This window comes from Notamacropus eugenii, chromosome 2 (assembly GCF_028372415.1).
Source record: "Notamacropus eugenii isolate mMacEug1 chromosome 2, mMacEug1.pri_v2, whole genome shotgun sequence".
Classification (NCBI taxonomy): domain Eukaryota; kingdom Metazoa; phylum Chordata; class Mammalia; order Diprotodontia; family Macropodidae; genus Notamacropus; species Notamacropus eugenii.
In genome coordinates, this window is record NC_092873.1 from 206,353,395 (window position 1) to 206,377,134 (window position 23,740).

Below are 23,740 nucleotides of genomic sequence, written 5' to 3' on the forward strand. Positions count from 1 at the left end.
TTTATTTTATAGTTTTAGATTTTGGGGGGATATTAAAAAAACAATGAATGAAACATTTCTAGAGGGAGCAAAGAGGATGTGGAGGGACTCTAAAACTATGTTATATTAAGACTATCAAAATGACCTGGGTAAGTGCACAACTAGTGGAAAATATGCTTGTCTTAAAATATGTAAAAGAATGAAGAATGAATTCTCTAAAAGGGATTACATTTGTTCTGTGTACCTATAAATAATGGAAGTAAAATGGAGGCAAATTGGGAAGATGTTACATGGAGGCAGATTTTGACTTAATACAATGAAGAACTCTCTACTGGAATCACCCAAAATAGGAATGAACTGGTGTGTTCATCTCCAGCCACTATAAGAACTCACGAAGAAACCTGAAACTTGGCAGAAATGTTGTAAAATAAATTCCCAAAGGAAGTAAGATTCAGCATGTTGGGGGTGGAAGCTCAATTCCATGTGGACAGTCTCGGGCGGGTAAAGGTGGGAACTTCTAAATCTTAGAGTTCTCATGAGGCCCCCCAGGAAACAGCAGGGAATCGAGGAGTGAGACCAAGCTATCTGGTGTATTTCCGCCTCTTCCCGTGAGAACGTGATGGGAGAGGCATCCCCGCCCTCGAGACTGGCCCGGATCTGGGCACACCTATTGTTATCTAACAAGCACGGTATTCAGGTGCAAACTACGCGGCCGGAGAGCTTAATTAGGGTCAGGAAAGCCTGAAGGCGCTCTTAGCGCTGAGGGGCCCTTACAGGACAGAAGGCCCCTTTTCCTCTCTTTGCTCTTCCCTCCCCCCCTCTTTCCCCACTTCCACTTCTGCTTTCATTCCCTCACTGTAAGATCTTTGCCTCCTTGGGAGATTTCTCTCTCCCTCCTAAGGAAGAGTTCCCCCTGCACATGTAACCGAGACCCTGAATAAAGCCTAACCCTTGTTCGACTCCAGAAAGTCTCTTCTCTCATACGTTTATCCAGTTTGGCCAGCCTAAGACCTGCGAGGTAAGGTAAGACTCGGGTAGCCCTCAGGCCTCTAGGCCTGGCATCAGCAAATATTTATTAAGTACTTAGAGTATATAAGGTCCTGTGGAGTTACTAATATAATAGGAGCCATATCAAACTCCCAAATAGCTTACAGTATAAATGGGGGAAAGAGAAGCATTCAACCAATGCAACCAAGATTAGGAGGGAAGCAGAAAACTGGGGAAGAATATTTATAACTAGTGTATATGATAAAGGTCTCATTTCTAAAATATGTAGACAACTGAGTCAAATTTACAAGAATACAAATCATTCCCCATTTGTTAAGTAGTCAAATGATATGAACAGGTAGTTTTCAGAGGAAGAAATTAAAGCTGTCTATAGTCATATGAAAAGATGCTCTAAATCACTATTGATTAGAGAGATGCAAATCAAAATAACTCTGAGTTATCACATCACACCTATCAGATTGGCTAACATGACAAACAGGAAAATGATAAATGTTAGAGAAGATATGGAAGAGTTAGAACACTAATTCATTGTTGGTAGAGTTATGAGCTGATCCAACCATTCTAATGATCCAAATGTGTAGACCCTTTGACTCAGCAGTACCTCTTCTATGGTTATATTCCAAAGAGATCATAAAAATGGGAAAAGGACCCACATGTGAAAAAAAAACATTTATAGAAGCTCTTATTGTGGTGTCCAAGAACTGGAAATTGAGGGAATGTCCATCAACTGAGGAAAGGCTGAGCAAGTTGTGGTATGTGAATGTAATGGAATAATACTGTGCTATAAGAAATGATGAACAGGCAGATTTCAAAAATACTAGGATAGATTTATATGAACTGATGCTGAGTGAATTGAACAGAACCAGGAGAACATTTTACACAGTAACAGCCACAGTGTGTGAGGCCTGTTTTTGATAGACTTAGCCCTTCACAGCAAGGGAAGTACCTAAAACATTTCCATAGGATTCATGATGCAAAATGTTATCATATCTAGAGAAAGAACTATGAAGACGGAATGCAGAATGAAGCAGACTATTTTCTATTTTATTATGTTTGGTTTTGTTTAGTTTTACTCATACTTTCTCCCATTGATTTTAATTTTTCTGTGCAACATGACTAATGTGAAAATGTATTTAATAATAATGTATATGTGGAGCCCATATAAGATTGCATGTTGTCTTGGTGAAGGAGGGGGGAAAATTAAAAACTTACAGAAGTGATTATTGAACATTGAAAACAAACAAACAAATGAATAAATTTGAAGAAAAAATAGAAAAACATTCAAATTAAGCAAGTTGCTTAATCACCTTATGTCTCAGTTTCCTGATTTGTAAAATGAGAGGTTTATACTCAATGACTACTCTGATCCCTTATAACCTAATATCTGTGATTCCATTATGATACAGAGAGTGAGATAAGTGAAAAAGGAGAGGTCTAGGCAAAAGACTGAAAAATTTGAGGAAGAAGAGATTTTTTTTATTTATTGTTTTTTAACCCTGGGTCAAGGATTGGAGTTTCAGTCAGAGGTATAAGTAGTAATCAAAGAAGGGAAGTCTTTCTAAAAGAAGTGGAATCTGAGATGGGATTTAAGGAAAGGAAAGCTTTTCAGCAAACAGGGATTAGGTATCTGTTTCAAGCACAAGCAAATACAAGAAAAAGGTAGGATGAGAATGGAAAACAGAAGCTTGCTCTTTTTAGCTAAAATATAAAACTACACAAGGGAGAGTAGCATGAGATCAAGGTGGCAGGCAGGTTGTAGACAGATTTTGGAAAATCTTGAATTTTATAACCAAGAGTATCCACCTTATGTGGTAGGCAATGCAGAGCCATAGACAGTTTACAAGTAGAATAATATCAAGGGCAAAACTACCTAGAATAGAAAAAAAAAAAGAACCTAAGTTGTCTTCTAGTTCAATCTGTACATAAGTAAGAATTTCTTCAATAATGTGACCTGTAACTGGTTGTTAACCTTTACTAAAAGGCTTGCAGTCAGTAGGAGCCCATTTGGCCTGGGGCAGTTCATTCTCTTTTTGGATAACAATTTTTTTAGCAGATTTTTATTTATATCAAGTCTAAACCTTCCTCTCTGCAATTGCCATTGTTAGTTCTTCTGATTCCAAGCAGGGCAAGACTAATCCTTCATCCATATTATACATTTTCAAATACTGAAGTTTTCTCTTTTCCAGATAATTCCAATTGCTCCAGCTCTTCCTTCTCTGGGGTGGTCTTGAGGCCTTCAGTCATTCTTTCTAACTGCCCTCCTCTGTATTTTCCTTCACTTTGTAAATCTCCCTCCCATGATTATGCCTAGAAGTAAATATAATGCTGAAGATGTGCTCTGATCACACTAGAGTACATTTAGACAAGTAACTCTCTAAATGTCTTCCCCATTAGATTGTGAGCTCCTTGACGTGAAGGACTTGTCTTTTGAAGATTTTTTGTATCCCCAGTGCTTAGTACAGAGCTTAGCACATAGTAGGTATTTGACTGACCTAGACACAATACAAATTTTAATGCAGCATAAGATTACATTGCTTATTTTGGCTACCATTTCATACTGTAGTTCATCCTAAGCTTTCAATCCACTAAAACCTCCTCATGTATTTTTTTTCAGAAAAACTGCTTTCTAACCATTCCTTGTCCATATCATCTTTGTGGCATTAGTTATTTTAACTCAAGTGTAAGAATTTACAGTTATTGCTTGTGAAATTTCATCTTTTTAGACTGAAAGTTTTAGCTCATGGCTATCTTGTTTTTTTGGATCTTTTCAACTGATATGCTAGCCATCCTTCTCAGTTTTGTGTCATCTCTAATTTTAATAAACATATCATTTATGCCTTCTTTCCAAGTCATGGATAATAATGTTAAATAGCATTGGACTTGATTCCACTGAGCATCCTATCTCAAAGCTCCACTGTTCCACCTCCTTAAAGGGCTTATTTTCTACCCAACAAATAAACAAGTTAACAACAATGTCCATTTTCAACCCATGTTTATATAATGTTGGGTGAAATCACTTTAATCATGATCTTTACAAAAAATATTGTTGTCTCATCATAGTGTTCTTAGAAAAAGGAAATGGTTTGAGTTACATAATCTTCATTCCTTCTATACTGAAAATTGGAAAATAGAGGAGCAATACCCAAAGAATATTTTAGTAACGTTATTCCTTCAATATATATTACTTGAACTTCTACTCTATCTATATTAAAACTGCACAAGTATAACGATGTAAGATTTTTAACACCCAGAAGAATGGATCACTATACCAAAGACCTCTTTCCAAGTTGAGGAAGCTGGAAGGTACAGTGAGTGTTTAAGCTATTGGACTTAAAGTCAGGAAGACCCAAATTCACATCCTTCCTCAAAACCTTACAACCTGTGTCACTCTGCTTAAGTTACAACCTCTCCTAACGTCAGTTTCCTCATTTCTAACATGGGTATAATAGCACTGAACTCACAAGGTTATGAGGATCAAATATGATAATATGTCACGTACTTTGCAATTTTAAAATGCATATAAGTTCAAGCTATTACTTGTCATTCGATCAATTCTAAATGTTCCTAACACTGAAGTCTAAAAAAGTAATAAAAGAGATGTTGCCAATGCTTTCCTTACACATAAGTAAATTATTTTTTTTCTGGAATTACCCTGGTTTACCAATCTAATATAAAGCCTCCAGTTTTAAAACATTCATAACATAGCCACTTCCTACCTTTTCAATCTTTCGCCTTACTCCTCTCTACATATTCTGTAGTCTTTTAAAGACACTTACATATTGGCTTGCTGTACTTCCCAATCAATACTGTGTCTCCTGATTTTGAGCTTTTTTTAATGGATGTCCTTTATGCTTGGGACTCTCTCCCTTCTAATCTCAAACTTCTCTCCTGGCTTCTTTCAGGTCTCAGGTAAAATCTTATATTTGGCAAGAAGTCTTTTTTTCCCTTTTATTTAGTCATTCATAGCTGACCATCTTACAATACTGCTGTTACTTTGTCCACTGAACATCTCACTTTGCATCAGTCCATGAAAGACTTACTAGGTTTTTCCGCGAGCATTCTACTCATCATTTCTTATTGTACAATAGTATTTCATCTTTCTTATTTAGTATTTTATCTTTCCCAGTTACATGTAAAGACAGTTTTTAACATTTGTTTTTAAAACTCTGAAATCCAAATTCTTGCCCTTCCACCCTCCCCACCTCTCCTTATTGAGAAGGCAAGCGATTCAATATAGGTTATACATAGGTAGTCATGCAACATATAATAGTCATTGGGAAAGAAAACATAGGCAAAAATGAAAACCTCAGGAGAAATAAAGAAAGTGAAAGAAGTATGTTCCAATATGTATTCAGATATCATCAGTTCTTTCTTTGGGAATGGATAGCATTTTTTCATCATAAGTCCTTCAGAGTTGTCTTAGATCATTGTACTTCTGAGAATAGCTATGTCATTCACAGCTGTTCATCTTACATATTGCTGTTACTTTGTACACTGTCCATTTCACTTTGTATCAGCTCATGCAAGACTTTCCAGATTTTTCTGAGAATATCCTACTCTTCATTTCTTATAGCATCCATCATATTCCATCATAATCAAATATCACAACTTGTTCAGTCATTCCCCAATTGATGGGTTTCCCAGTAGCATCAAGTTCTTTACCCCCAGAAAAGTGCAGCTTTAAATATTTTTGTCTATATAGGTTTTTTTGCGGTTTTTTAAAATTTCTTTTGGGAGGCAAACCTAGTAGTATTGCTAGGTCAAAGGGTATGTATGGTTTTAAAGCCCTTTGGGTGTAGTTCCAAATTGCCCCACAGAATGATTGAATCAGTTCATAGCTCCACCAACAATGCATTGATGTCTCATTTTTCCACATTCTCTCCAACATTTGTCATTTGGCTGTTCTATCCTATTAGCCAATCTAATAAGTAGGAGGTAGTATATCAGGATTGTTTTAATTTCCATTTCTCCAATCAACAGTGAGTTAGAGGATGTTTTTGTATGGCTACAGATAGCTTTGATTATTTCATCTCGAAACTGATCTTTTGATCATTTATCAATTGGAGAATAGCTCTAATTTTGATAAATTTGACTCAGCTCTCTATATGTTTGAAAAATGAGGACTTTATCAGAGAAACTTGCTTCAATATTTTTTTCATGTTTACTATTGTTAACTATTTCCCTTCATTCTATTCTCCACCACCCTTGTTTATTCTGTTCTCTCTCTCCTTTTCACTCTGCCTCCTCAAAAGTGTATTGTTTCTGACTATTCCCTACTCCAATTTCCCCTTGTTTCTATCATTCCCTCTGCTTTCTTTCATCCCTTTCCCCTCCTACTTTCGTGTAGGGTAAGATAGATTTCTATACTCAAATAAGTGTGTATGTCATTCTCTCTTTTAGCCAATTCTGATAAGAGTAAGCTTCACTCACTCCTCCTCCGCTCCACCTAACCCCCTCCACTGTGAAAAGTTTTTCCTTGTCTACTTCATATGAGATAATTTACTCCATTCTATCTCTCCTTTTCTCTTTCTCTGGATATATTCCTCTCACTCTTTAATTTTATTTTTTAGACATCACCCCTTCAAATTCAACTGACACCTGTGCTGTCTATATATACTCCTTCCAACTGTCCTAAAAATTAGAAAGGTCTTAAGGTCTTATGAGTTACAAATATTGTCTTCCCATGTAGGAAAGTAAACAGTTTAAAATTATTAAGACCCTTATGATTTCTCTTTCCTGTTTAACTTTTTATGCTTCTCTGGAGACGTGTTTGAAAGCTAAATATGCTCTTTAGCTCTTGTCTTTTCATTAAGAATGCTTGAACGCCCTTTATTTTTTGAGTATACATTTTTCCCCCAATAGATGTTTCTTGGTTGCAGTGCTAGCTCCTTTGCCTTCTGGGATATCATCCTGCATCTGATCCTTTAATGCAGAAGCTGCTAAACCTTGTGTTATCCTGACTGTGGCTCCATGATTCTTAAATTGTTTCTTTCTGGCTGCATGCAATGTTTTCTCCTTGACCTGGGAACTTTGGAATTTGGCTATGATATAAAATTATTTGGGATCTCTTTCAAGAGGTGATGAATGGATTCTTCTAATTTTTATTTTATCCTCTGGTTCTAGAATATCAGGGCAGTTTTCCTTGATAGTTTCTTGAAAGATTATGTCTAGGCTCTTTTTTTTTTAATCATGACTTTCAAGAAATTCAATAATTTTAAAACTATCTCTCCTGGATGTATTTGCCAGGTCAGTTATTTTTCCAATGAGATATTTCACATTGTCTTTTAGTTTTTCATTCTTTTGATTTTATTTTATTGTTTCTTTATTTCTTATAAAGTCCTTACCTTCCATTTGGTCCATTCTTATTTTTAAGGAATAATTTTCTTTAGTCAGTTTTCGGACCTCCTTTTTCATTTAGCTAATTCTCCTCATTGGCTTTTTGAGCCTCTTTTACCATTTAACCTAGTCTGTTTTTTAAGGTGTTATTTTCTTCAGTATTTTCTGTTTCTCCTTTCCCAAGCTACGGACTTGTTTTTCATGATTTTTTTCTATCGCTCTCATTTCTCTTCCCAATTTTTCCTCTACCTCTCTTACTTCATTTTCAAAATTCTTTTTGAGCTCTGCTATGGCCTGAGACCAATTCATATTTTTCTTGGAGGTTTTGGATGTAGGAGCTTTGACTTTGATAACTTTTTCTTTTCTTTCTTTTTTTGGGGGGAGGGGGGTTGGTGAGGCAATGGGGGTTAAGTTACTCACCCAAGGTCACACAGCTAGTAAGTGTCAAAAGCCAAATTTGAACTCAGGTCCTCCTGACTGCAGAGCTAGTGGTCTATTCACTGTGCCGCCTTGCTGTCCCTGTTGTCTTTTTCTAAGTATGTATTTTGATCTTTCTTGTCACCATAGTAACTTTCAATAGTCAGAGTTTGGGTTTTTTCTTCCATTTGTTCATTTTCCAAGCTAATTAAAAGCTGAGTTTCAGCTCTATTTTCAGGTGGGAGGGTGTGCTGTCCCAAGATTCAGGGGTTTTATGCAGCTGTTTTCAGAGATATTTCTAGGGAGCTGTAAGTTTTCAGTTCTTCCAACATGGTTTGATCTAAGGAGAGGTGTTTACTACTCTTCTGGTCTGTGAGTGACTATAAGTACTCTTTTTGGAAATATGATGACATTCTCTGCTTCACTGTGGCTGTGAGCTCTGCTGTGCTAGTTCTCCTTCTCTCCTTGGAACTGCCACCCAGGAAATGGATCCAACTATGGACAAAGCAACTGAGTCCTGCCTTGGTGATACCAAAAAAACCCCTGTCATCTTCTTCAGACAAGTTGTTTGACCCCTTTACCATCTGTAGACTGAGAGCTCAGGAAGCAGTTGCAGCCGCTGCTAACTCAGTTACTCCCAAGGCCTGCTCTTGGTTTGCTGTGGCCAGGGCTGAGCTGGCTCAGCCTGTGCTGGGCTATGTTCCACTCTCACCCTGATGCGACAGCCCCTTCATGCTGACCTTTTAGGCTGTCTTTATTGTCTGTGGGCTGAGAGATCTGAAAACTGTCACTGCTGCCAGTGATTCAGTCTTCCCTAGGTCTGCTCCAGGTATGCTGGGGCCCAGTCCGCACTGACTTTCAGGTGAGTCCCTACCTTTGCTCCACCATCTTGGCTCTGCCTCAGAATCAGTCCTCTTAAGCTTAATGCCTTCCCTCTGAAACTACCCCTAATACACTCTGCATATATGCTGCTTGTATATAGCTTTTGCATGTTGCCTTCCTAACTAGACTATTATGTTTTATTTCTTCATTTCTTTGTACTCCAAAGCCTTAGCACGATGTTTGGCACATAGGAAGCACTTAATGGCAGTTAACTAATATTCCTGTGAAAAGGAGATGAAATTGGTCTGGTATAATCTGTTCTTTCTAAAATAACATTAGCTCTTAGAGATCACAGCTTCCTTTTCTAGATACTTACATACCATCCTATAATAATACATTCTAGAATTTTGGCAAGCTTGGTGACTTTCAGCTTGTAGAATACAGTCTCCTTTTTTTTTTTCTCCACAGTGTTTCATTAGAAAATTACTCTGGCAGCACTATGAAAGTTGGCCTTTTTTGTGGTTGTTTGGTTGTTTCAGTTGTGCCTGACTCACTGTGACCCGATTTGGGGTTTTCAAGGCAAAGATACTGGAGTGGTTTGCCATTTCCTTCTCCAGTGCATTTTAGAGATGAGGAACCCAGGCAAACAGGGTTAAGTGACTTCCCAGGGTCACATAGCTAGGAAGTGTCTGAGGCCAGATTTGAACTCAGGAAAATGAGTCTTCCCGACTCCAGGCCCAGCACTCTCCACTGAGCCACTGAGCTTCCCCAAAAGTTGGATTACTTGATTTGTGAAATCTCTCAATTCTAGGATTGCTATAAGATGGTAACACTAGATTTTCTGCACAAAGTACAGAAAAACTAAGTAGGCTTCTATCACAATGTTTAACATTACAAAGCCTCATAACACACTGTCGCTGTTTTTTAACTTCCTCTATGATGTGCCCTATGCATTTTTTACCCAAGAACCCACCAACAAGCTTTCTTTTTTTATTATTTAAAATCTTTGCTTTGATCAACACCATTCCTTATGTAAGGAATATACAGTCATTCTGAAGTATCACTCAGTATTATCTGATTTGAGTTTACTGATCTGGGCTTTCCCAGTGGGTATGAATCAAAGGCAGCTGTTAAAAGATAGTTTCATTCCTCGAAATTTAGGGCAACTTGAGGCAAAAGCACTGTCTTTCAGTGGATCTAATAAAGAACGTGAAGAATTATGCCCTCAAGACAAACTGTCAATGTTGTGACTGTATGTGGCTTATGGAATTCCATTGTATTATTTTATACTTATATTTCACATTTATAAACATGTTTTATAATAGTTGTGAAAGTAATGAGGTCTGATGAATTGTAAACAGTTCTGATTTTCTAGTATATCAATATTTTTTGTTGCTGGTAGGACCCTGTGATTTTATCCCCATAGGGAACTTTAGGTGAAGCGATCCCTTACCTAATACATATCTGCAACTCTTTTGTAATTTATATTCCTAGACATTCCCCTAGGGGCTCTGAGAAGTAAAGTATTCTGGATCACATTCACAATATCAATCAAGCAACAAGCAATCATGAAGCCCCTTTTAAGTGCCTGGAACTGTGCTAGGTGCTAGAGATACAGAAATAAAACTGAAACAACTTCTACCTTCAAGGAACTTCTTTTCAGTATGGAGGAAATTGTGTATACGTGTAAGTACAGACAAAAACATACACAGAGTAAAGAGAAGGAAAATCTGGTGAGGAAGGCAGGCTCTATAAGTTCTACTCTCTAAGACTAGTCGTTTTTTTTTTTTTTCCCAATAAAAGAAGGAGGGTTGGACAACATGACTTTTAAGGTCTCTTTCTGATTTAAATCTGTGATCCTACCAAAAGGCTTTATGCAGCAACGAAAAGATGGGACCATCACTTTTAACTGACAAAAACAATCTCTTCCCCTCTCTGCCAGCAGATGGCGGTGTTCTGCAAGAAACTGAATTCACAGCTTTGTCTACAAGTACAGTTCTTTGAAAATGAACCAATTGAAGGCTTAGAGACAGACTTCATTCCTTACCTTGTGTGGCCACTTTTATAGTTCCTTGTTTGGCTTCAGCAGCTTTCCCAGACTCTTAAAAAGAACAAATTAAGCCAATTACTATGAGGTATTATATCAAAAATATACAACTAAAAAAGAAATGACAAATGGTAATACAGCATGTCCACTGGCACATACAGTCTTTCTAGTAAAAAAAAATGAAGACAATTATTAGCAGCATTGTGAAACTTACCAAGGGAAATATTATTGAGCCAAATAAAGGCATGAAATAATGCCTCCAAAAACTGCTACTGCTTTAGTGCTGACAATGGCAACAATAGAGCCTACAGAGGAAAATATCCAGCCAAAATAAACTTTAAAAGATCCCTTACAAATCATTACTGTATTACAAATAATTTTCAATGTATCGGTGAACAATTCAGACCTAAAGAAAGTGACCTGTTCAAGGACAGTCAATGGCAAATCTAACAACAGAGCATGAAAACAGTCCACTTTCAGACTTTAGCTTTTGCCTTTAAGGTGACATTATCTCTGTTTTCATTTATTCCCATCACTGTTCCTGCTACCATCAGTGTGACTCTAGGCAGCGATATGTGGTGGGGAATACTGAGGAAGTATATTGCTTGTTTTTTAAGTTTTTCCTTCTTTTTTCAGTTTTTTTCTCCCTTTTGTTTAAAAGTTTCCCTTAAACAGGATATTAAAATAAACAACTACAAAACCACATTTAAAAAGGAATAATATAAACATAGAAGTTACAAACTAAAAATAAGACTGATCAGAGCTGAAAACTATGTTTTGAAGAAGTTAAACAAATTCAGTGTAAATAATTAATAACATAATAATAATGTTTGACCTGGTATTCTAGATATGAAAGTGTATTCACTTATATATAGAATCATAGAACTTGTAGCTGGAAGGGACAAGCACACACAAAATAGACACCTACTAAGTACAGGGCACCATGCTAAGTGTTTGTAGAAATGCAGAGTTATTTGTTGACACTCACTCCTTCATTCAACTAACATTAAACATTGACTAGAATTTATTGAAGTCTGTGTGACTTTGGTAAGAATTAGAACAGATCATGATTAAATCAGGATTTTTTTTTTATTTGGCAAATAGGAGCAAAGCTCCACTGGGTTTGTTTCCTGCCAAAAAAAAGTTTCAATTTCCAACGCTTATTTTCATATTGTTGAGTGAGCTAATTAATCACCTTAATTATGATCTTTATTATCCCCCAAACCACAATCTTTCTTTTGGTTATAAAAGTTGTAGCAAATGAAAATGGCCTGATAGTTATATAATTTCCGTCCATTCTACTTAGGATATAGGGAAATTCCAGAGATACCTTTATTTAGGGATGGCCTATTTGGGCATATTCATTCAGCATTATTAACTAATTCCTACCATAAAGAAGACTCTGAAATACTACCTGACATGCACATAAAACTGTCTTCTAAGACTGTAGAGGAGAAAACTGTCCAGAGGGGAAAGGAAGGAAAACAGGATCAAGGTGAGATTTCAGCAACACAGTCTGTGTGTAGATTCAGACCAGTTGGCTCTCTTGTAGCCCAGAGCAGAAATCAGGGAGGGAAATGGGGAAAGTTGAGTGTTGTGGAGAAGAGGTATGTGTTAGACTTTTGGACCTCTAGGATGGACACACATTCCTGGGTGAGTTTCTAGTATTCAGTGTCATAACCTTATATAATTTTAAGTTGGATAGAACCTTAGAGATCATCAATGTAATTTCTTTTTACAAATAATAATACAGTGATTGACTTTAAAATAGTCCTTTAAAGTTTTCCAAATGTTTTCCCTTCATTTGCACAGAGCCTGCTGACTACCCAACATCTTCCATTGTGGTGACCTTCCTCCAAAAGTCTGACATCTCTTGGAATCCTACAACTATTATGGATGCTCTGCCTCTCAATGGGTATTAACAGTTTTGAAGATAGTATGGTGAGGTTTTTTTCTAGAAATCTGCCCAAATGTGTCCACTTTGTGAATATAGCAGCTTCCTAATGACAGAGACCACATACAGAGGAGATCAGACTTGACATCTGCTAACCCTACTCAGCCTTAGCTCTTGAAGTCCCATGACAATAAAAAAAATTCTCATATTGAAACTGGAGGATATGAAATTAAGAATGCAGCCCAGGGAGTGTATGTAGTCAAGATGGGCAACTTTCTCACTGTTTCATTTTATTTATCTCCTTTTAAATCTTGGAAGTATAGATTTGGAGCAGGAAAGAGAACTTAGAAACCTCTTCTGAACTGAAAACATAATTTCTAAATTGTTTGAGGTATATAAAAAAACATAGACATATATGCATATATATATTTATATATCCCAAACAAATATACATGTATCATTTGCACATGTATACATATACTTATACAACTCTATATAGCTAAAGATATGACAGTACATTTTCTAGGAAGAATGTGTAGTATGAAAAGAAAATATTCTTAAATTAGAAAAAAAGCATTCTCAAAACATCCTCACACCATTAGGGTAGGAAGAAGTAAGGCGAAATAGCACTCAAGATCAGAAAAGCACTCAAGGAACATTAGGAAAACCAAACTGGAAAATTCCAGAATCTGCTTCCAAGTTCCTGTTGAAAGATGTAGGAATATAAAGGATTTATGGCAAACTGGAAATATCAAATGTTTCATTTTTTCTGATTCTTCTATACTTGTATAGATATAGCTAATATCCTGCTAGCAAAACTGAGATGAATTGATGTTTATATGAACGCAAACATTTTAATATGGAATTAACTTTTTCATAATATACCTGGGCATGTATTTCTTTAGCATAATCCCCATTTTCCTCTTTTTATGGATTCTATGAATTTGTTTTAAGCTGCATATATCATCAAAACATAATTTTATATGGATCTTTTGAAGTTTATGATGACTGTCAAAACCCTCTAACACATGAATTTTTCATAAAATTCATCTCCCTCTCTCTCTCCCAGGCCAGAATTACAGTGACCCCTAACAGGCTTTATCCACCGCTTATTGTCATGGAAATTTTGAGCCATTCCTTTCTGACCTGGGCCAGCTTACCCCTCCATAGGCAGCCTGATGGCCACCCTTTCAGGGACTCTCCTTAAGGATAACAGACTTAATACAGACACCTGATCAGTTTTAACTCTCCTGAGCTCAAGCAATCTACTAACTTCAGCCTCCCTACTAGCAGGAATTATAAGGACTGCAACATTACACTCAACTCCACTTAACTTTGAATGTCAGAAACCAAAACTTGAAACTTTCCTGACTTCTAAACAATAAAAATGGTGATTACAAATATCTTTTGTTAAAGATCCTACAAGATGTGCCTAAATTGTATTTAAGGACCTCTTAGGGATTCCCAGATGGAAACATGAAATATGATTACTGTTAGACAGATGAAGAAACCACAAAAGGGAAAAGTTGAGTGCTGTCTCAGTTCCTCTGAAATGAATCAAGAAGGCAACAATACCACTACCTTCACTAACAATGTCAGCATTTCTATAGTGCTTGGCTTTATTATGTGCAAAGTACTTTACAGTCATTATCCCTTTGTATCCTTATAACCATCCTATGATGAAATGAATACATATGATCAGCATTTTGATTTTACCAATAGAAAAAATGAGGCTGAGTGAGTTGAAGTGATTCTTTCATCATCACAGGGCTGGTGTCATGGATTTGAAGCCAAGTCTTCCTGATTTCAAATACGTCACTTTTCCAGCTATAATATAAACTCTGATCTAGTGACCTATAAGCCCAGTACTCCATCCAGCCACCTAGAAAATGTTCCCTCTTCTCTATATGTTCACCCACCTTTGGATCCAATAGGGAAGGTGAAGCCAATGTGATTTTCTTTTTCAGCTCATCTAGATGTTGAATCAAACTCTAAAATATTATTATTTTAGAGCTGAGTGGTTGGGGGAGTGCTATTCAAACAACTGCCTAACCTTAATCTTTATAGCCAGAAAGCCTCTCCCTGAAAAGAGGGAGAGGGACATCCATCTCAGAACTGAAAGTTACTACATGCTTAAAAGCTCCTGGGCTAAAAACAGTTTTCATTTGGAGCTCTAGGAAAGTATATTTCTGGGCATTACTTCATTTCAGTATGATAATTACCACACTGAGATGAAATTAATCGTGAAGCAGCCTTTGGCCATTCTGTCTGGCCAAGGGGATTGCAGCTGGAGAAGAGTGCTTATTTGCCGCCAGAGATGCAAATTTCAAAAGGTGTACGTTGCAATGGTATGAATAATTTATCAAAATAATCTGTGATTGCTGGAGGTTAAAAAAATCTAAATAAACTGGCAGCATCATTTACAATAACTGGCATAATTTAACCAAGCCTACAAATGCATTGTATCAGGTTTTTTTGTTTGTTTTGGTTTTGCTATAAATATTGATTTTTATGAGCATTATGGTCCTTCCTCCTCTCTGTTTTATATATACATATATATCCCTTTATATAGTCCTTTATCAGGAAAGAGTCTTTTTATGGAAAACATTTTAATTACTCAAACTTTGCCAAAGATTTCCTTAAATAGAGCGAAGGAAATTTCTCTCAGTTAAAATCATCTAAAGATCTCCTTAGTTAAGACTTTTAGAGTTTAAACCTAAGCGATTGAAAGCCTGTCTGTAGTCTCTACAGATTGGATTGGTTCTTTCCTGGGATTACAAGTAAAGGAGTTTTTCTTCTGGGATCATTTGTTTGCTGTTTGTCCTTCATTCTTAAAGGGGCCTATGTCATCAGGAAGGTGATGTCATACTTGCAAGTGAATTGGATTTAAGCGAGGTGGGCTGTGCAAAGTTACCAGTCTTACTTTCTCCTCTAGAGCCACCAGAGTCAAGTGTCAAGATATAGAACAGGACAACTGTAGATGCCCCCCTTCCTCTGGGAAACTGGGAAGTGGAGATAGGAATGGTAAGCTACATAAATAAACCTTAAAAAGAATAGTCATTAAGTTTCTTTGGTAGATGTTATAGCTCCCCACAATAAATGGACATTGGGAAATATCTTCTTGTACTCAGTTGACTGCTTGCAAAAATGGAGTGTTAGAGCTAAGATGATAGAGGAGAAGTAGGAACTCACCTGAATCTTCCAAATTGCCCACCAAACAAGTTTAAAATGCCTCAAATCTAATTCTAGCATGGCAAAAACAACAAAAGGATGGAGTGAAACAATTTTCTAGTCCAAGAAAACTTAGAAATTTGGGAGGAAAGGTCTGTAACATTAGGGTAGTAGTCTGGCCCAGAATGTGACCCAGATCACATTGTAGTAACACCAACAACAGACCTTGGAGGTGGTTGCTTCAATAGCAGCTGCAGCTCTAAGAGTTTTCAGCCCATAGATGGTAAATGGGTTGGGAAAACTGGTCAGAAAGAGATTACAGGGGACCTTCTGCAGGAGTTGAGGTGAGCACCCTGCTTCTTTGTCCACACACAGTTCTTGGTGTCATTCCAGGGCAAAGAAAAGCACTAGAGCTTGTAGGTGTAGAAGAACAGGTGTCCTGGTAATAGTTTTTAAGGCAGAGAAGAGTGCTTGTGACCACTCACAAGTTACTCCAAGGAAGAAAAGTGTATAATGGTTACAACCAGAAGAGTAGGAGTCTGAATTATCATTTCAGAGCCAAAAGGAGCTATGGAATTTGTAGAGCTCTGGGGTAAATAACAGGGCACAGGCCAAGATAGCAGTGACCACACCTCTCCTTAGATAATACCATTTTGAAAGCAGGGAAAACCCCATAACTAGCTCTGAAAACAGCAGAACAGAAAACCTGAAGCTTAAAACAGTGCCTCCTTTACCCTGAGACCAGAACACAACTCTAACATAAAATTAAGTCAAGAAATAGGCAGAAAAAATGAGAAAACAATAAAAAAAGAATCTGACCATAACAATTTACTATGGTGATGGGGGGAACCAAGACACAAACTCAGAAGAAGACAACTAGGTAAAACAATTTGCAAGCAAATCTTCAAAGAAAAATGTCAGTTAGACACAGGACCAACAAGAATTCCTGGAAAAAGCACAAAAAGGATTTTAAAAACCAAATGAGAGAGAAAAAAATGGAAAAATAAATGAGAGGGATGCAATAAAATTTTAAAAAGAGACAATTAATGACTTGGTAAAAGAAGCATAAAAATACTAAAGGAAATAATATCTTAAAAAACAAAAGTGGCTCAGTAGTAAAAGAAGTACAAAATGCATTGATGAGAGAAGCTTCTTAAAAAAGCAAAGTTGTCCTATTGGAAAAAGAGGTACAAAAGCTCACTGAAGTAAATAATTCCCTAAAAATTAGAATTGGCAAGTGGAAGCCAATGATTCCATGAGACATTAAGAAATAATCAAAGTCAAAAGAAGAAACAAAGAAGAAAATCTCATTTAAAAAAACACAAATTAAAAGTTTTTGCACAAACAAAACTTATGCAGCCAAGAGCAGATGGAAAGCATGAAAGTGGGAGAAAAGACTTCATTTCTCAACTATAAAGAGAACTGGGTCAAATATATAAGGATATGATTCATTTTCCAATCAATAGATAGTCAAAGGATATGAGTAGATAGCTTTTAGAAGAAGAAATGAAAATAATGCTCTAAGTCACTATTGATTAGAGACATGAAAATTAAAATAACTCTAGGGTACCACCTCACAGCTCTCAGATTGCCTAATATGAAAAGAAAGGATAATGGTGAATGTTGGAAGGGATGTGGAAAAATCATGACACTAATGCACTTTTGATGGAGTTGTAAAATGATACAACCATTCTGCAGAGCAATTTAGAACTATGCTTAAAGGGCTATAAAACTGTGCATATCCTTTGTTCCAGCAATCCCATTAATAAGACTCTATCCCAAAGAGATTTTTTTTTTTAAAAAGTAAAATCAACACAAAATTATTTATGGTAGCTCTTTTTGTAGCGGCAAAGAATCAAAAACTGAAGAGAGATCTATCAATTGGAGAATGGCTGAACAAATTGGGGAATATACTATGATGGAATAATACTATTGTGCTCTAAGACATGGTAAGCAGGATGGTTACAGCAAACCTGAAAACACTTAAGCAAATTAACAAAAAGTGAAGTGAGCAGAACCAGGAGAACACTGTAACCAGCAACAGCAATGTTGTATGATGATAAACTGAATGACTTAACTATTCTGTGCAATACAACGTTCCAAGACAGTTCTGAAGGACCTACGATGAAAAATGCTATCCAACTCCAGAGAGAGAATGGATGGCGTCTGAATGCAGATTGAAGCCTACATTTTTTTTTTTTTGCTCTCTGTTTTCTTTTGCAACAGGACTAATATGACTTCACATGTATAATCTATATCAAATTAGTTGCCTTCTTGAGGAAAATATGGTATTCAAAAATGGTAAACATTTTTCACATGTTTTTGAGGGGAAAAAAGAAAATTAATGGTATGTGTAAAGGAATTATACCTCAAATGAATTTACTTCCTTTCCATATAAAATAATCCAGCTATTCCCTAAATCTTTTCAATGAAGTTCAGTAGAATTTGATATGGAACTTGTCACAGTAAGAATATATCTATCAGAAACAAATTTATTGATTTTCTTTTTAACCCCTCCCTTCCCCCTGTTCTCTTTTAATAAAGGGAACTAACACAGATAACATATCCAATAGGAACATTCAGTGGATTAGCTGTTATCAGTCATAGCCAATTAACATTTGTTAAATGCCTACTATGTGCCAGGCACTGTGCTAAGGAGTGGGTATACACATGAAAATAAAGACAGTCCTTGTCCTCAAACAGCTTACAGTCTAAGGGGGGAGATAACACCCAAATGAAAGTTGAAAAAGAGAGAAAGGCACTTAGCTTTGGGAGTATGATGGAGAGTTCTATAAATTTTAAAAGCAGTGTAGCTCTTAGGAAATGGGAAGAAAAACTGTGCTGAGACCCCTCTTCAAATAGAAACTTTGGAACCCGTGACCCTTCTCTCGAGGGTCCTAGCAGAATGGCGGAGGAATAAGATAAGATGTGATTACCAAGAAAATTCAATTTTGCAGTACAATGAGATTTTCCAGTGATGACTTTCCTGGGAAAGGAAAACATGATGAAAAGTTCCAGAGAAATCCAAAAGCAGTATAGCTGCTGAAAAGATTATATATATCTATATCTATATATGTACAGATATATGTATATATGTATGTATCTATCATACCCATATCCATAATGAAGGAATTCTTAGTAGGTTGCCTTAAATCTACCAAAATGAGGAATTTAAAAGTCATGTATAACCAAACAACTCCTGCTAAGCTTATTCTGCAGGCTGAATAGTGAATCAAAGGACTAAATTTCTCCCAATAGAGCTTTTGAAATAGAAGATGCTTTACTGAATCCTAACTCTCTTAGTTATTCATTCATTCACAAAACAAGTATTTACTGAATTCCTATGCAATATGCTAGCTGTCTATGAGGAGAAACACAAAAATATAAGATGTGATTCCTGACCTCAGGTAGCTTAAAGTCTTCTTAACACAGTTTTTGTCTATTTCTCAGTGAACTTAACATAGCCCCTAAAATAGAGACAAGAATCTATATAACAGTGGCCTCCTCCAAATATTTTGCATATATATTGTTTTTAACATTCTAAGAATATGTCCTTTATCTTAGGTAGAATGTGAACTGTTTGAGAGAGCCAGGATTATTTCACTGTTGTTCTAGAATTCCCAGGGCCTAGCATAATAACTGGCATATAATAGATATTTAGCAATTTCCTGTTGATTGAATGGATTAGTGAATATTATTCTATATACTACCTTGAAGCAGAAAATTATTAAGCATTAACTAAATAGTGCATGTAATAAGCTCTTTAGGAGTTCAGATGAGAACAAGACCACCAAAGGCTAGCAATTTCTGGGAAAAGTTCCTGAAGGACATGAAATTTGAACTAAGCTTTAAAGGATAAGGGGTTTCTGAGAATGAAGTGTGAGCAAATTGATGAGGAGAAAAGCCAGATTTCAGATTGTTTGAGATCATAGAAGGTAAGAAAATGGAACTAGTGTGTGTGAGTCTTTCATCTATCTGGGAGGTGTGGGAAGGGGCAGTAGTTCCTTGCAAAGAAGGAAGAGTAACTATTTGTCTAAGAATGAAAAGTTGGCCCTGTAGAATAATTTTCTTATAAGAATGAAGGTCCCTAGTCAGTGACATTCAAATGCGCCAAGTACTGAATGTGGCACCAGGTGACAGAAGAGCATCCTATTTGGCTGAAAATCAAATTTTACCAATAGTTGGAAAAATGGGAGAAGGAACAAAGGGGAAGGAGAAAGGAAAAATTCACAGTGTGAGAGAAACAAAAGAATAAAGTCTATGCCAGTAACAAGTAGGGAAACTGTATAATGTACCTGCAAATAGGAAATAGTGAGTTAAGAAAGAGCTAGGAATATTAGGAGGTTATTTTTTCTTCACAATAATTCTTGAAATAATTAAGGCATGATAAATGACAAAAAGGAGAATATGAAGACTATCTTTTCAAGCATCTTCATTTATCACTGTTAAAGAGGTCATTTTAAAATTAGACTAGACAGAAGTATGCAACAAAATATTTTATAGAGATGAGAACCAGAGAGGCAACTCTATAGTCTTGATTTCTTTCTAGTATAAGGAGTTGTATCTTATCTACAGATCTAGGTTGTTTGACATGATCCTGATGCAGCAGAGAAAACTAGGAATTTTATCATCTGGGGCAATTCATTTGGGTTGGAGGATGGCAGTGGAGAAAAAATTCACTCAGGGCAAACCATATGGCAGCTTCTAACTGTATCTCATTCTTGCAATCTAGATGCTAAGCTTGGTTGTTTCTAATCTGTGGATGGAAGGCAATTTCCTTTAGTACACTTCTCTTTGAGCACCATAGGCCATATCCCCTCTTATCCTATACTAGTTACGACTGGGATCAAGGCAAAGTGTTAGCAAGGGATATTTCCATTACAAACACTGTGATAAACATCACATGGATATGTGCCTTTTCATATAGCTGCCCTAAAAGTGGTAGGTAACAAATGATTCGTCAGTGTTCAGTTTTTCTCCCAGTGCTAATGGTAATATAAAGCCTTAGGTCACATGTTAATGTCCACAATGAAATATGACTTTCTCCTGGCCTTGGGGCCTCAGTTCATACTAAAACTCCAGTGTGAGGAATGATTATTTTCACAGTAAACAATGCCCTACATTTTACCACCTTTCTGGATTTGCTCTAGGACTTGAGATACTTTAGCTGATGGCTCACACTCCAACGATAATTCAGATAAATAAATGGGCCCCACATTGTTCCCTGTCCTGCAAAGAGTATTTCACCATTCCATACATTCCTCTCTATAAATAACACTGGAAGTTATGTTCACCTATCAGCAAGAGTAGTCCCTAATGCCTGCTAAGCAGTTTCAAGCTTAAATTGATATTTAACAGGCAGCCAAGTGGTTCCCTTAATATCAAAGTGACAAGCTGAGGTTACTCAGGATTGCCTTTACTTCTGAAGCCCACATTTTCACATATTGTAGCCAATAGAACAGTTTTTCCCTGGATGACTTTCAAATAGGAGATAATGAGCTAGTTAAGCAGACGGCTTCTACTTTTGAATGTTCTAAATCTACACATATGTGAACAAATAAGAGAGTTAATAATTCAATCATGGAAACAATGAGAACAAAACCTTTTGAATGCCATTACATGGAAGTAATCTTGTAGGTATTTTGGCAAAGGCAAAATAGGAGGCCACACCTGATCAAAAATCTCACCTTAACTCAAAATGTGTCGTTGTAAGGTTATGGCCTGTTTTTTACTGACTTGACATGGACACAAAGGGTTAGAAGGTGTTAATTTCAAATGGCACTTGGCAATTTTATAAATTCTATCAATTCAGGGTAACAAAACTGGTCTGAGAAGAAAGTTTGAAAATTCCAAATTTTGAGCAAAATATTCTGCTTAATTATTTATATGACTAAAATATGTAGAAAATGGGAGAGGCTTAACTAATACACTGGATGCAGTGTTAGGATTACGAAAGATCCTGAAATCCTAGATGAATGAAAGAAATTGCATATTATTAGAGATAATGTCTTATATTTGGGTTTAACAATTTAACTTGATAAGATGGAGAAAAGATGGTTTGAAAGCATTATTTTTTTTCTGAAAAACAGATCAAGACGTTTGGTGAAATGTAAACTGAGTATGAGTTGGGAGGGTGACATGCCAGTTAAGAAGTCATAGGTTGCATTTTTCTTTGAGGGGGCGTGGCAGTAGTGATCTTACTGTACTCAATTCATTTTAATTATTAAACTGCCTTAAATTTACCTGGCCACATTTTAGGAAGGCAGAAAACAAGTATTTATTAATCATATACTATGTCCCAGACACTATACTAAGTGCTTTATAAATATCATCTCATTTTATCCTTAAAACAGCTTTGGGAAATAAGTGCTACTGCTATCCACATCGTATATTTGAGGAAGTTGAGAGAGACAGAGGTTAAGGGATTTGCCCAGAGTGATATAGCTATTAAGAGTCTTGAGGCCAAATCTGAACCCAGGTCTTCCTGACTCCAGGCCCAGTTGCTTTATCTATCCCGCTACTTAGCTTTCCCTTTTTAAATTATTTCCTGTTTATACTATATTTGTCCTATATTCATGTGCATGTTGGATTATAAGCTCCTTGAGGTCAGGGACTTTCTTTTACCTTTTTTTGTTTTGTAATTCCAGTGATTGGCATATAGTAGGCACCAAATAAAACATTTATTGAATTGAATTGAACTCAACCTAGCTGTCACTGATAAGCTGTCATTGTACAGAAGAAAGTCAGGCAAGATGAAGAATGTCTTGAATTCATAACATATTAAACTATTTGAAGAAACTAGAGATATTTAGCTTGAAGAGATGGACTGTGGAGAACATGACAGTCTTGTTTAAATACATGAAAGGCCTCACATGGAAGAGAGATTCCACATGCTCTGCCCAGAGGTTATGACAAGTAGCAATGTGTGGAAGTTGCAAAGAGGAAAATTTAGGTTTAACATTAAAATAAACTTCCTCATAATTACTGCTTTACAAAAGTATAACTACCTCAGAAGATAATAGGTTTTTCTTCAAAAAAATAAATGGTTCAAGTGAAGGTTGGGTAACCATTTGTCAGATATGTTGTTTGAAAGATTCTTTTTCAGGTAAAGATTGAACTAGATGGCCTTTTAGGTCTTCTAAAACTTAGATTTTTGTGCTTTTGATGACAAATTTCTGTTGTTTTGTCAAAATTTTTCTTTTTTTAAATTAGTATGAGATTCTTAAAACCAAGAGTGAATTTCTGTGCCACTTGGGGTATTGAAGTGAGCAATAGAAGGGATGCCATTAATTTAAAAAATGTTTTAGATGTGGAAGGATCTTTAAAAGTCATCTAGCCAAAACTTAGAAAAATATACAAAAGGGAACTGGACTTGGAATCAGAAGACCTGGTTTCAAATCTCAGCTCCAACAGTCATTAGTTAAATGACTATGGGCTATTATCTTAACCTCTCTAGATTTCAGTTTCCTTCACTCTTGAATAAGAGGGTTTGACTAGATGACCTTGAAGGTCCCTTCCATATCTAAACCTATATCTCTTGAAATTACAAAATGTTCTATGAAGTCACAAAGTTAGTGGCAGAGCTGGAACTAGAATACAATATCTCCAATCCCTGTCATTGCAAGTTCTCATGGTCAGGTGGCAAAATTTGTCCAATGGAATCAGAGTTCTTGGAGAGGTATCCATTTCAATTCAATAACTCTCTGCAGAAAGATGGCACTAGGATTGAAAAATATTCTTAATGAAAGTTGGACTGTATATTCCAATAATTTCCACACGATCTTCTTAATCCAAGTATTAGTCTTCTGCAGGATTTAATGTGGTCCATACAGAAAGACAAAAGTTCTAAGGAGTTTGAGGAGGCAATCTTATCTTCTTGCAAGAAGATTATATGTCTTGGTCTTTGCTGCCAAAGAATTTTAAAGGGCACATATAACTTCTCCAAAAAGAAAGAATGAGCATCAGTTCCAGCATCAGAAGGATACTTATTAAAGAGATCATATTCCCATCACGTTTGCTCCCAATGTAACAATTCAGCATATCTTAAACGTCATGTGAAGATTGCT

General features: G+C 36.3%; 1 protein-coding gene across 15 annotated transcripts in view; it reads right to left on the bottom strand.

Annotated features, from left to right (window-relative positions):
- TRDN (triadin) overlaps positions 1–23,740 on the bottom strand; it is a 561,781-nt gene that overhangs the window by 225,443 nt on the left and 312,598 nt on the right. For all 15 annotated transcript variants that reach the window (XM_072643208.1, XM_072643207.1, XM_072643206.1 and 12 more), the window contains one exon: positions 10,610–10,663. In XM_072643208.1, the coding sequence (XP_072499309.1) occupies positions 10,610–10,663 (54 nt within the window). The remainder of the gene's footprint in view (positions 1–10,609; positions 10,664–23,740) is intronic.